Here is a 14,398-nt window from a genome sequence, read left to right as displayed (position 1 = left end):
AATACAGTTAATTATTTGACAGTATTAGCACAGAAAAGTAAAAAAAATTAAAATAATAATTGTTGTTAATTAATATATTGTATAGAAAGTAAGAATTCAGAAAAATCTATAAATTATTAAATAATATTAATAATAATTATTGCCAAATCATATTATCAATAACAATTATAATAGTAATTGTTATCAATATTATAATGAATGTTTACCGTAATTATTATATAGCATTTTCCTCAATTTGAAAAAATAACATAATAACAATAATTTTATTTTACAATATTATTATAATTATTTTGTAAGGATTATTGTCAGTTTTATTGTTAACGATTGTTAATATTATTAATATTAATACTTTTTCCCTGTATAGCAAGGATGGATTGTTATTATTAATGTTAATAACAATTATAATAATTATTATTACCAGAATTAAGAAATTATGCTATATATAAATAATACTACTACTACTACTAATTATTAATATAAATGACTTATATTTGTTGAATTATATAAATAATGATTATTAATACAGTTAATCATTTTACTGTATAGCACAGAAAAGTTAATAATATTAATTGTTGTTGATGTTATTAATATATTGTATAGAAAGTAAGAATGCAGAAAAGTCGATAAATTATTAAATATTATTATTAATAATTATTGCCAAATCATATTATTAATAACAATTATAATAGTTATTGTTATTAATATTATAATGAATGTTTACAGTAATTATAAATAATTTTCCTCCATTTAAAAAAATAATAACAATAATTTTATTTTACAATATTTTATTATAATTATTTTGTATGGATTATATAACGATTGTTAATATTATTAATACTAATACTTTTTTAATAATGATTATTACCAGAATTAAGAAATTATGCTATATACAAATACTACCACTACTAATTATTATCCTTAAATAAAGTTTTCAATAATTATTATGTATCATCTTCATCAATATGAAAACAACAGTGTTGTTGTTATTATTATTTAATGCTTATTTTGACATTTTTACCATTCCTAATGTCTTTCTCTCTCTGTGTGTGTGTGTGTGTGTGTCAGGATCTTGTGAATGGATATCGATGTGTGTGCGCAGCAGGCTTTGCAGGGGAGCACTGTGAGCGAGACGTGGACGAGTGCGCTAGTCGACCCTGTCTGAACGGAGGACGCTGTCAGGACGCACTCAACGGCTTCCAGTGTCTGTGTCCACCCGGTTTCTCAGGGGCCACGTGTCAGGTGAGCTCCAAAACCTCTTCTGGTCATGAATGATGTGTTGTACACGTGTCTAAATAAAGCTGGTGAGCCGGTATTAAAGTGTGTGTTCTGTGTGATTTTGTCTTCAGCTGGACACAGACTTCTGTGAGAGCGGCCCGTGTCAGAACGGAGCTCAGTGTTTTAGCCTGGCCTCAGATTACTACTGTAAGTGTCCCGAAGATTACGAAGGCAAAAACTGCTCCCAACTTAAAGACCACTGCCTCATCACACCATGCCAAGGTGGGTTACCTCCAAAATCCAGTCGTATATATCAAAATATGGCTTATAACATAACAGAGTTGCAAATATATATTGATTAGGTCAAAAATAACCAAAGAAAAATACAGCTAACTAACACAATAAGAACATGATAACATAATAAAAAACATGATTTTTAAAGGAAAAAAAAAACAGAGCTATCTATTTTTGCAGATAAACTCTTCATATGTATATTAATGCTGTCAAACGTTTAATTGCATCCAAAATAAAAGTTTTTGTTTACATAATATATGTGTGTGTATTGTGTATATTTATTATGCATAAATACACACACACATACAGCATATATTTTCAAAATATTTACATGTATATAATTATATTCCTATAATTTATATCATATATATATATATATATATATATATATATATATATATATATATATATATATATATATATATATATATATATATATATATATATATATATATATTTAATATATAAATGTAACACATTTTTCTTAAATTTATGCATGCATGTGTTTGTATTTATTTATACATAATAAATATACACAGTGCACACACACGCATATTATATGTAAACAAAAACTTTTATTTTGGATGCGATTAATCATTTGACAGCACTAATATATATATATATATATATATATATATATATATATATATATATATATATATATATATATATATATATATATATATATATACATATATAATGCATTTATTTATTATTATTTTTTAATGAATAAAATTGAAAATTATTTAATTTAATTTATTTATTTCACTTTATAGATAATAAATGTTATTTTTACTTCTTTGTTACTTCTTTTACTTCTTAATTTCACAAACCTGAGCTAGTTGGTTTACGCTCAATGAAAGACATCCGTGTTAGCTCTGGTGTCCTGAAGTCTCCAGCTTCATCGAGTGCTAATCAGCTAGCGAGCCTCGTGTGCCGGTTGTAAGATTATCTGCCTGGGCACATTCTGAGGTTTTAATGGACACTGGAAATAGAAGTCCAGTCTTTTTTTAGTCAGCGTAGCCGTAAGACTATCCTCATCTCAAGGCTTCGGCGCGTTTGATGTCGTGCCATTGTTTACACCGTAGCGTTAGCGATTGCTAACTCTAGTCTGTTGGTTTCCTGTGCTGGAGCACCATGGTAACAGCTAGGATATCGTTACACAACGCGTATGCTAACTCAAAGTGAGCTTAGCGAAAGGGGAAAACCCACCGCTAGTCAGACTACATGACGGCTTGGCTAATTCTTAGCATGCCGCTGTCTGCTTTCATCATAGCTGTCAGTGACATTTTTGGAGTGTGATGAAAATGTTAAAATGTTATATTATATTAAGTCACGTTAAATCTTAATATTTAAGATTTTTTAAATCTTAAATATTGCACAAATGTCTTTAAAAGTTATTGTTCAGAAGACTGTTTGCTTTTCAAATACGTTTATTTCTTTTAAAGGATAGTTCGATTTTTTTTTTATCTAAAGTAAGACTACATGAAAATAGTATATACTCATATTTATTTACTAATAATATTTTAAAAATACAAATTAAAACATTTTATTATTAATGATTATAAATAAATAATAATAGTAATTATTTTACTGTATAGAAGAAATAACAATAATAATAATTACTTTTTTTTGCACTTATAATTATTTCCTGGAAAAATCTAATTTAAGAAAATAATAAAATACTTTAATTATTACTTGAATAAATCACTTAGTAAAACATGTTATTGTCATTATTAGTAATTTTGACAATAAGCATATTTAATCATCTTAATCAGTATAAAATAGTAGTAATAACAATAATGAATAATAATATATTATAATATAGCATATATTATTATTAATATCACTACTAATACTATTTTTATAATTAAATATGTTTTATTAATAATAGTAATATAATTATTATTTATTATTAATACTTATTTAGAAATAATTATTTTTTACTGATTAAGATTATAATAAATACAATTATCATCAACATTAATACTATAATATAATAATAATAATAACAACAACAACAACAATAATGATTATTATTATTATTAGTAGTAGTATTATAGAATCAATAGTATTAATGTTGACAAAATTATATTTATTATAATCTGATATAATAATAATAATTAGTACTACTACTACTACTTCTAATATATTCATAAATAATAAAGTGTATTATTGCTATTATATTTACTATTATTTAATAATGATTAAGATTATAAAAAATAAGGTTATTGTCAAGATCAATACTATTAATTCTATAATAATAATAATAATTATTGTTATTATTATTATTAGGAATGCTGTGGAGAGAAATCTAGCTTCTTGATGTTCTCCAGCTGGTCTGAATGCATGCGGTTGGTGGACTTGATTCTGTCCTGTTCTAGATGAAGGCTCTTGATGCTCATGTTTTCCCGCAGTGATTGACAGCTGCACGGTTGCGGTGGCATCTAACAGCACTCCGGGCGGCATGCGGCTCATCTCCTCTAACGTCTGTGGTCCTCACGGCCGCTGTCGAAGTCACGCCGGAGGACACTTCAGCTGCGAGTGTCAGGAGGGATTCACCGGCACCTACTGCCATGAGAGTAAGCCCGAGTCCTTTCCCACTGTCCTTTGCTGTGGTTAGATTCAACACCTCGCAGACTTTTCAGCAGCGCATCTCACTCTTTATTCTCAGACATCAACGACTGTGAAAGTAGTCCCTGCCGTAACGGCGGTACATGCATCGATAACATCAACGCGTACCAGTGTATCTGTGCTGATGGCTGGGAGGGACACAACTGTGAGAGCAGTGAGTATCATTTCTACGCAGTTAAAAACACCTCTAATCATATTGATCTCTAAAATACGGTGCATTTCCAAAACAGACATTGACGACTGCAGCATGAACCCCTGTCGGGATCGAGGAGTGTGCCGTGATCTGGTCAATGACTTTTACTGCGAGTGTGAAAACGGCTGGAAGGGAAAGACCTGTCACTCACGTAAGCCCCGCCTCCTCATTTGCATACCAGTGGTGAGAAGTATTACTATTTATTTTAAGGTGATAAGTATTATAAAAGTGGCTTAATTTGTGTCAGTTAATCATCATGGCACTTCCACATCCTGGCATGAATTATATGATGATTTGCAAAAATGTTTGCTTTTCAAATGAATTTATCTTGTTTTAATGATGCTTATATGTTTTTACTTTAAATAAGACTAAATAACAAAATACTCATTAATAATTATAAAATTGTTTATAATGATTTTTAATTAATAAAGTTAACAATATTGATAATTATTTACTGTTTAGCAAGAAATAAATAATTATTAACTATAATAATATTAATTGTTAATAATAATGATTAATTATTATTAATAATTATTAAGTAAAATGATATTATTAATAGAATAATAATAATGATTAATTATTATTAATAATTATTAAATAAAATGATATTATTAATAGAATAATAATAATAATTATTATTATTATCATTGTTGTTATTATTTAACTGTTGCTGTTATTTAACTGTTAAGAAAGTCTAAAGTAAAAAATATTTATTATTAATATTATTATTATTGTTATTTAATGAACAAAATTATAATAAAAAAATGTAAAAATTCAACAATCAGCCAATATTGTCAAACAAAGTGTTTAATTTAAAAACAAAATACAGCAAAAATCTTGCATGTTTTTTTACACAAATAAGAATATTGTAATTTAATAAAATCTTAAATATATATATTCAATATAATAAAATGTATTTTTACCAACCTATTTTATTGTATGAAATATCATGTAAAAACATTTTTGAGTGATGATTCAGAGTTTTGAATCAGTTCATTTAAACAGACAGTTTGAACTGATTCATGGAAACGAATCTAACTTTCTGACTAGTTTAATTCTTGCCAGCTGAGGTTTAATTTAAACGCTATTATCCTGCAAGTCACAAGACAATGAAAGGGTGGCAGAATTAGCCTAATAAATCATTCAAGCATGCACTAAATGATTTGAATATAGTCCATGAGCCTGACAGCTGTTTCTTCTCATTTATAGGCGAGAGCCAATGTGACGAGGCCACGTGTAACAACGGGGGCACGTGCTCTGACGAAGGAGACTCATTTAAGTGCATGTGTGCTCCTGGATGGGGAGGAGCTACCTGTAACATCGGTGAGCCGCTAACAACCCGGCTGAACATTTAGGTCAACTGTGCTCTGAATCATTTTCTAAAGCTTTTCCCCTTCACTCCACAGCAAAAAACAGCAGCTGCCTGCCAAACCCCTGCGAGAACGGAGCCACGTGTGTGGTGACAGGTGACGGCTTCACCTGCGTCTGCAAAGAAGGCTGGGAGGGGCTCACCTGCAGCCAGAGTACGGCAAAACTTCCTGTTCCACTTCCTTACTACTTCCTGTCTTGACTCCTGTCTACCTCCTGTTTCTCACCTACTGCTGCTTAAGGTTCTCTTCCCAACTATCTACTCATCGGATAGCTCCTTACAGCTTCTGTGCCACTAGCATCATCTTTATAGATGCGTCTGGATAGGCAAATGTATTTTAACACACATTTTAACAAAAGACACACGTCATGTTCACCTTCAGTTGCAGCACGCCAGGTTTTTCTAAATGACGACAATAGTACAGAGTCTGATGAGTAGTTTCAGCTGAAATATTGTTAGCATACGCAACGTTGATGGATAATCGTTGAGGTGGGACTGTGATCTGCCGTTTATAACTATGGTGAAAGCAAATTATCTACTGGTCGACTATAATGTGAATTAAACTGATTTCACTCCAACGTGACAATAATCTTCAGATGAATGTTTCTGTTTTGGAATAACATTTAATGTTTCATTTACAGATTCCAATGATTGCAACCCACAACCATGGTAAGTTTCATTTTAAATCAATCCATTTTGTTGCTTTCAAATTTAATAATATATTTTATATATTTCTGCTAAATGCATACATTTTATATATTTATATATTTTTATGTATTAATATAAATTTGATAAAAGATTTTATATTGAATTTAATAAATTTTTGAAAGCATGATTAAAATAACTTTTTCACTTATAAAACTATTTAATAATATAACAATAAATACAAGCTGCAATATTTACCTACATATATTTTTAAACCATTTTAATGTATGAAATACAGTGCAATTTAATCAGTAAATAGTATGCATAAAACTATAATAAGCTTAATTTAAATTCAGTAAATTATGTTGATGCCTTCAAGTCACATTTATGAAATACGCACTCATAAACAACACCATAAAATAAAAAAAGTATATATTTAAGTCCTGATCTAAACAGATTTAATGAAAGAATCACGATGGAAAATAACTGGTTTTAATAATTATGTTTACATTTTTAATATACGTTTTTATTTATTTATTTGTGTTCTCTGTAGGTGCACAAGAATAAAAAAAGTATAAATAAACAAATAATAAATAATAATAAACTAATATTTTCTTGCATTACCACTAAAAAGCTTTCTGTGTTTGTAAACAAGTGGAAGAGACAGGGAGACATTTGAATTCAATCAATTTAGTGTATTTTAGGACATAACTTGAATAGAAATTTCCCAGGAGGACTTGAAGGCAGCATGTGTCCTGGTGACCTCTGACCCCGTATCTCATCATTTGTGTCATGTGTGTGCAGCTACAACAGCGGGACGTGTGTGGACGGTGATAACTGGTACCGCTGTGAGTGTGCCAGTGGATTCGCAGGGCCGGACTGTCGCATCAGTGAGTGAATAATGACTCGTGAGCTCGTGTTGACTCATCAGATGGTGAAGTTACAGTGGTATTAAACATGCATGTCTCACCCCACAGACATCAATGAGTGCCAGTCGTCTCCCTGTGCGTTCGGCTCCACGTGTGTCGATGAAATTAACGGCTACCGCTGCCTGTGCCCCCCCGGCAGAACCGGGCCCAGGTGTCAGGAAGGTACATGCTCCAATCATACATTTATTAGGGGAACTTTTCTGTCCCCTAAAGATTCATTTAGATGGGTTTTACTTTTCTAGATTTAAAGAATATATTATAATAGCTTTTAAACTTTACTATCTACTCTATTTATTCAAGCTGGTTTAATATATACTGTGTTAATATTATTGTGTAATTTTTCTTTTTAAAATCAAGATCAAACTCGTTTTTTTTTTTGCTCACTGTAGATTTAAAGGATATATTGTAATAGCTTTTAAACTTTAGATTTTATCTGTTGTTTTAATATTGTGATTTATTTTTTATTTTATATTTTATTTAAATGATATGTTATTATAGTATGTTTTAAACTTTAAATTTTATCTATTGTGTTAATATTATAGTTTATTTTATTATTTGCAAAACAAAATCTAGATTTAAACAATATATTGTAGTAGCTTTTAAACATTCGATTTTATGTTGTTAATATTATGGTGTCATTTATTCAGTAATTTTTTCTAGAATTAAAGAATATATTATACTAGTTTTTATACTTTTGATTGTATCTATTATGTTAATATTACGGTGCATTTGATTATTTAAAAAAATACCAGGATTTAAAGAATATATTGTAGTAGCTTTTTTAATTTTTACCGTGACTATTGTGCTAATATTATTATGTTTTTTGTATCACAAGCTCAGAGTTGGTTTGTTTAATTGATTATATTTTTTTCTAATTATAAAATGTACAAAAAATACATTTATTAATTTAAATTCAGAAGAAATCAAATTCTTTTGTTTTTTTTTCTTAATTAACAGTTACCATGCACTAGCTAACTTATTATAATGAGCAAGTTCAATCCTTTTTTTTTTCTTCGCAAATACATCACAAACTGTGAATAATGGGACAAGCAATAAATGAAGTTTCAGTCAAGCATCGGTTTAATTTTTCAAGATCTTAATAGTCAAAAGTGGAGTATGTGAAGTGTAAATGTAGCATGATTTTTAAATGCCATGTTTTTTCTCTCAGTCACCGGACGTCCATGTGTGGTCGAAGGTCGGATTGCTGTCGATGGATCAAAGTGGGCTGAAGACTGTAACACCTGTTTCTGTCACAGGGGGATTGTCAGCTGTACAAAGGTATCTCGGCGTGGACCTGTGTGTTTTAGCTGTTGTTAATCGTGAACAACAGTTCATTATCGTTTCTGAATTGGCTTCCTTCCTCTCTTCCACAGCTGTGGTGTGGCCCTAAACCTTGCTCGGGACGAGGCGACTGTCCTCTGGGTCAGCTGTGTGTGCCGGTGCGAGACGAGCAGTGTTTCGTGAAGCCCTGCTCCTCACAGGGCGAGTGCTGGTCTGCTCACCGGCCGGCCGTGAGGGCCCACTGTCACCCCGAGAGCGACTGCGCCAACATCACCTTCACCTTCAACAAGGACACCATGCCACAGGTGAGGCCGCTGGGACTCATTAAAAGTGTGCTGCTAGGGGGATCAGGCTGCATGTATTGGATTAATGCACATATATTGAAATGTTTTGTGACGTGTACTGGTTTGGGCTCTCAGGGAGTGACGGTGGAGCAGGTGTGTCGTGAGCTCAGGCATCTGTATGGGGCTAAAAACCTTTCAGCTGAGTTTTCCATCTCTATGAGCTGTGAGCTCTCGTCTGCCGCCAGTAATGAGATCCATGTGGCCATCGTAAGTCACATTCATGCAGTTTTTCAATGGCTAGAAATATCACTAGAATAATATCTTTTTAATAATGAAGAATGACTGGAAAAGTAATTTTTATAGTTTCTATCGTCTAATGGGTGTATGAATAATCTATTTATATTATTGTTGTTTATTATATGATACTTTTTTATTTATATTATGTATTTTATATATACTTTATTATAATATCTATCATTTGAACCAATCATTTAATTCTGCTTTAATTCAATAATAATTTACAAGCTTCTGTCGTAAATTTTATATAAATAAATAAGTTCTTTCCCACCCAAAATAAAATGTGTGTACTTTGTATATTTATTATGTATTCATAAATATACACACATACAGTATATATTTTGAAAATATGTACATGTATTTACATGTATATATTAATATTCATATAATTTATATGTTAATATATTTATTATATAAACAAAAATTTTATGAAATGTATACATGCATTTATATGTACATAATAAATATTTCATATATTATGTAAACAAAAACTTTTTGGATGTGGTTAATTGCGATTAATCGTTTGACAGCACTAATTTAAATATTTTGTTAATTTGTATTTTATTATTATAATTTTTATTATTTTCATTTTAACACTATTTATTTGATTCTGCTGTAATTTAATAATAACTTATAAGCTTCAGCTTTCAAAAAAAAAAGTAGTTGATGCATTTTAAAGGAAATATTTTGCATGTTTTTATTATATGAGGTATTATATATGTTATTATTTTAACACCCCATGCATTTAGTTCTGCTTTAATATTATAACTGCAGCTTCAGTCAAAAAAAGACACAAACTATTTAAGTCAGGATTATTTTTTGAAGGAAATATTGTGATTTGTAGCATGTGACTGAGGATGGCATTCACGGCCGGGTTCCTGTGAAAGACATCACGGACAGCATCATTGATCTGGTGAGCAAACACAGCGCGAACAGCTCCATCATCGGCTCCATCGCTGAGGTCCGTGTTCAGCGCAGACAAACGCACAACCCCAACGGTGAGACACCACAGGAAGATCCTAACATTAAACCCCCATACGTACAAATGATGGATGCAATAAATGGAAAATAATCACCATTTTATGCAAATTCAGAGCAAATACATAAATATTTTGATTAATCGCATCCAAAATAAAGGTTTTTGTTTACATAATGTATGTATGTGTACTGTGTATATTTATTTTTTCTATATAAAGACACACACATAAAGCCTATATTTTTTTATATTTGCATGTATATATTTATATTCATATAAACTATATCATATATAAATATATTTAATATATATATATATATATATATATATATATATATATATATATATATGTTACATTTTTCTGAAATATATACATGCATGTGTTTGTATTTATATATAAACATAAATATACACAGTACACATACATATATTATGCAAACAAAAAACTTTTATTTTGGTTGCAATTAATCATGATTACGTAATCGTTTGACAGAACTAACTGAGATATATACTATCAATGAAAAGTTTGGGGTTAGTGAGTTTCTTTTATTTAAAAAAATAATAATAATACAGCGAGGATGCATTAAATTGTTCAAAATTTTTTTAGATTAATCTTGAAGAATCTTGAAAAATTTCCTGTTTTCAATATTGATAATAATAAGACATTTTTAGTATATTAGACTGATTTCTGAAGGATCATTGACACTGAAGACTGGAGTAATGTTGCTGAAAATACAGCTTTGCATCACAGAAAAAATAATAATTTTAAAATAAATTAAAATAGAAAATGGTTAATTTAAATTTTTCTAAATAATTAACATTTTACTGTTTTTACTGAATTTTTGGTTAAATACTTGTAGCTTTGGTGAGCATAAGAGACTTTTCCCAACCCCAAATCTTCATATATAAATAGTTTTTTTTTTTTTTTGCATTTAATTTTAGCTATTCAGCTACAACACAAGACTACTCAGTTGTATTAACACATCAAATATAATAAAATGAAAAATGCACAATGAAGGGATGTAATATTTTGCCAGCTTGTTTTTATTCATGGGTTCTCTCGTTCAGTAGATTACTTGGTGCCGCTGCTGGTGTCTATTGTGACGGCGATCTGGGTTTTGGCGCTGGCATCGGTGTTCCTGTGGTGCGTGCGGCATCGACGCAAACAAAGCTCCAGCCCGACCACCATCAACCCCTCCGCCCCCTACTCCACGGGAAGCATAGAGGACAACACGGTGAACAACGCCCGCGAGCAGCTCAACCAGATCAAGAACCACATCGAGAAGAACGCGTCCAACAGCAGCCTGCCGGGAAAAGAGCTGCACTGCGACGACAAGAACAGCGTCAACGCCAAAATCAGGACGCATCTCTCCGAATCCACCAGACTGGTGCAGGACGACTCCAGCAAGCCTCTGCAGAAGGTGCGCTTTCCAGGTCAGCCGGCCTACATGCTGGTGGACAGGGACGACAGGCTGAGCTCCAATGGCACGGATGTCAAAAATCCTCACTGGACTAATAAACGAGACAACAGAGACCTGGAGTCACAGCACAGAGCTCCGGATGCACAGCCAAGAGATCTGGATGCACAACACAGCGCGCACAAAAAGGAGTATATTGTATAGCGGCCGATGCTTGGGGTGGTAACAATCATTGCTACGCGATGTCACAAAAGGTCAAGCGAATGAAGACATCTTTTGAAATCAGAGCGCTGACTGTCGGGTGTCAGGACAAGGCCGGACAGTGTTTGTTCAGACGTTGGGGTCGGACCAAGGGTTGGTCTGTTTTATGGCATCTGGAGGACCTGAAGACGTTACCCTGTGCTGAACTTCTATCCTAAATCAGAATGTACAGTAGTCTGCTCATTGTGTGAATCTCACCAAAACATGTCCAGGTCAAATTTCACCCTGAATTCATAGACATTGTTGACATCTGAATGACAATTACAGGCATAGTTCGCCCAAAAAATGACATTTCCGTCATCATTTCGAGTTGTTCCAAAACCTGTATGAGTTCCATTCTTCGGTAGAACACGAAATAAAGTAATTTGAAGAATGTTGGTATCCAAACAGTTGACGGTAGCCATTGACTTCCATAGTATGGAAAAAAATAATATGGAAGTAAATGGGTGCCGTCAACTGTTTAGTTACACACAGTCTACAAAAGATCTCATCTTGTGTTCATGAGAAGAAAGAAACTCATACAGGTCCTGCACTTAAGACTGAGACAGATTTTTTTATTTTTTGGCGAACTGTCCCTTTAAGCACCTTTTCCATCCAAAAGTGAAGTACTGCATTTATATCCAGTACAAATAGCGTAATACTAAGATTTCTCATGCAAATCAGGATACTATATAAATAAAATTGCTTGAATGATGCTTTTCTTCTTCTTTTTTTTTGTATTGCATAAAACTTTTATAGTGCTAAACAAAGGTTGTAAAAATATATATATATTTTGGGATGAAATTAGACATGGAAATGAGTTCTTGAGAGTTTTGTGAGTTTCATCCGATTGTTGAACTGAACTGCATGTGCAGATTGTGTTCAGTGTTCATAATGTAGAAATGAATGCACCAGAAATAGCTTGTGAATCGATAATGACTGGTGTATCTTGTGCTCGAAGATTGTATTTAACTCCCATTTATTGGGTTCTTGACTGGATTTTATTTTCACTCTCTTTCTAGCAGTTCATTTTTATTTATTCTGCCTTTTTTCGTTTTTTACATGTGTACAGGCAGACAGGTCATGCTTAGATTTACTATCTATATGAAGAAGTGCACTGTCAGATTTGATGTTGTTGTTGTTGTTGTATAGATGACATTGTACATATTTTCTAATTAATCATTGTGTATATTTGATTTATTAACTTAACAATCAACAGCCTATCGTTTGTTTTTATTTATATACATTCTTTAGGTTTGAGAATGTGACCGCTCGTGTCCAACCTTTGTATCTTTGGATGGAAAATATTGTCTCTTATTTCTGAAATGCCAAAAGAATAGTTTATTTTTTTTGAAGAATAGGGTGTTTGTTTGTTTGTGTCTAAATCCAGAATGCAATGTGCAATGTCTGTTTCAGAAAACATGTGCATGACTTGTGTTTGTAATGTCCTGAGACGAAGATGGCTTTCCGTCTAGTTTTGATACACACTTTGTCTGTTCAGATACACTTTTATAGAATTTTACTTTAAAACCATTCCTGAATATGTTTAGCTTATGTTCTTCTCATAGCTGTGTTAAATGAATTTGGCAGCCCAGGATATCAAACAACGCTTGTCTAGAGTTTTCTGGTCAACCGCAGTATTCAAATGTACTTTAACCAAAAAGGGAACAAGCAGTGTTAGAAGTGCAATGTTTATACAGTAATATGAAATATGAAGAAAACAGAACTGAATGTGATACACGAGACAATAATGTAATCAAAATCACTTTAGTAGGCCACTTTTATTAATTGTACAATAGAGTCGGACTGCTGGGCTTTTTTTTAGTTCAGTCCCACTTAATTCGTTGAATTGTTGTGTTTTGTTTTTCTTCTTGTGTTTATGAGATCCTTCTATGAAAAAGCAGAACCATAAAAAAAAAACAGATCATCCTGGGGTTTGTCGTACATTTTAATTAAATTTCATTCTGTTGTTTACATTAGGATTCCTTAAATCAAATAAAATTTTATGAATGTTTTGAATTTATTATTAATTGATTTCTTTTTGGAAACCGTTCAAGGAAGTTTGGGTTTTTGTATCCATAAAACATTTATCAAATAATATATCTATAATGTGAGGCAAACTCTGTGGTGTGAATACTAGTCATAAGCTGTCCATTATTCCATGACAGAGTCATAAAAATGTATTGTGTAAAATATTTCTTTGGATAAATATTAATCTTGAATAGGGTGAAACTTGCTTATACAAGTAAGCCAAAGAGAAGTATGATTTGTGAGTGAGTAATATTTTGAGTCACTTCAATGATTAATTTGGGTTCACATTAATATGAATTAGAATGATAAAATAAAATAAAAAATCCTTATCCAGTAATCATAAGCTACTTATGAAATGACCATGCAAATTCATTGGTCAAAAAGTGCGGGAACTCTTCTTTGAAAATTCAAATGCTGATATATGGAATTTAAAGAATAAGTGTATCAAATGTAACTCATGTAGCAAATAGCATAAGTGTAAATATTTCCTTATTTATGCACCGTAATGTAACCCTGGGTCTGATGTCTGACATGATGGACACAGCCATAACTGATCCCAACAGGGTCCACATTGTGTGAGTGTAGACGCTCA

At 31.5% G+C, this 14,398-nt stretch overlaps 1 protein-coding gene across 2 annotated transcripts in view; it reads left to right on the top strand.

Moving 5' to 3' along the window:
* jag1a (jagged canonical Notch ligand 1a) overlaps positions 1–13,794 on the top strand; it is a 28,091-nt gene extending 14,297 nt beyond the window's left edge. The window contains exons 12-26 of one of the 2 annotated variants that reach the window (XM_052545915.1): positions 1,066–1,239; positions 1,347–1,497; positions 3,927–4,091; positions 4,184–4,297; positions 4,374–4,487; positions 5,546–5,659; positions 5,743–5,859; positions 6,347–6,374; positions 7,155–7,240; positions 7,328–7,441; positions 8,448–8,557; positions 8,653–8,865; positions 8,980–9,111; positions 9,986–10,139; positions 11,189–13,794. In XM_052545915.1, coding sequence (XP_052401875.1) covers positions 1,066–1,239; positions 1,347–1,497; positions 3,927–4,091; positions 4,184–4,297; positions 4,374–4,487; positions 5,546–5,659; positions 5,743–5,859; positions 6,347–6,374; positions 7,155–7,240; positions 7,328–7,441; positions 8,448–8,557; positions 8,653–8,865; positions 8,980–9,111; positions 9,986–10,139; positions 11,189–11,739 — 2,337 coding nt within the window. In that variant the 3' untranslated portion in view covers positions 11,740–13,794. Of the gene's footprint in view, positions 1–1,065; positions 1,240–1,346; positions 1,498–3,926; positions 4,092–4,183; positions 4,298–4,373; positions 4,488–5,545; positions 5,660–5,742; positions 5,860–6,346; positions 6,375–7,154; positions 7,241–7,327; positions 7,442–8,447; positions 8,558–8,652; positions 8,866–8,979; positions 9,112–9,985; positions 10,140–11,185 lie in introns of both variants that reach the window. The other variant, XM_052545914.1, reaches the window with a different exon arrangement.
* Positions 13,795–14,398: the final 604 nt, after the last annotated feature.

Source organism: Carassius gibelio, chromosome B1 (genome assembly GCF_023724105.1).
Source record: "Carassius gibelio isolate Cgi1373 ecotype wild population from Czech Republic chromosome B1, carGib1.2-hapl.c, whole genome shotgun sequence".
NCBI classification, from domain to species: Eukaryota; Metazoa; Chordata; class Actinopteri; order Cypriniformes; family Cyprinidae; genus Carassius; species Carassius gibelio.
The sequence above is the reverse complement of the archived record's forward strand: the minus strand, read 5'-3'. Positions and strand labels throughout refer to the sequence as shown.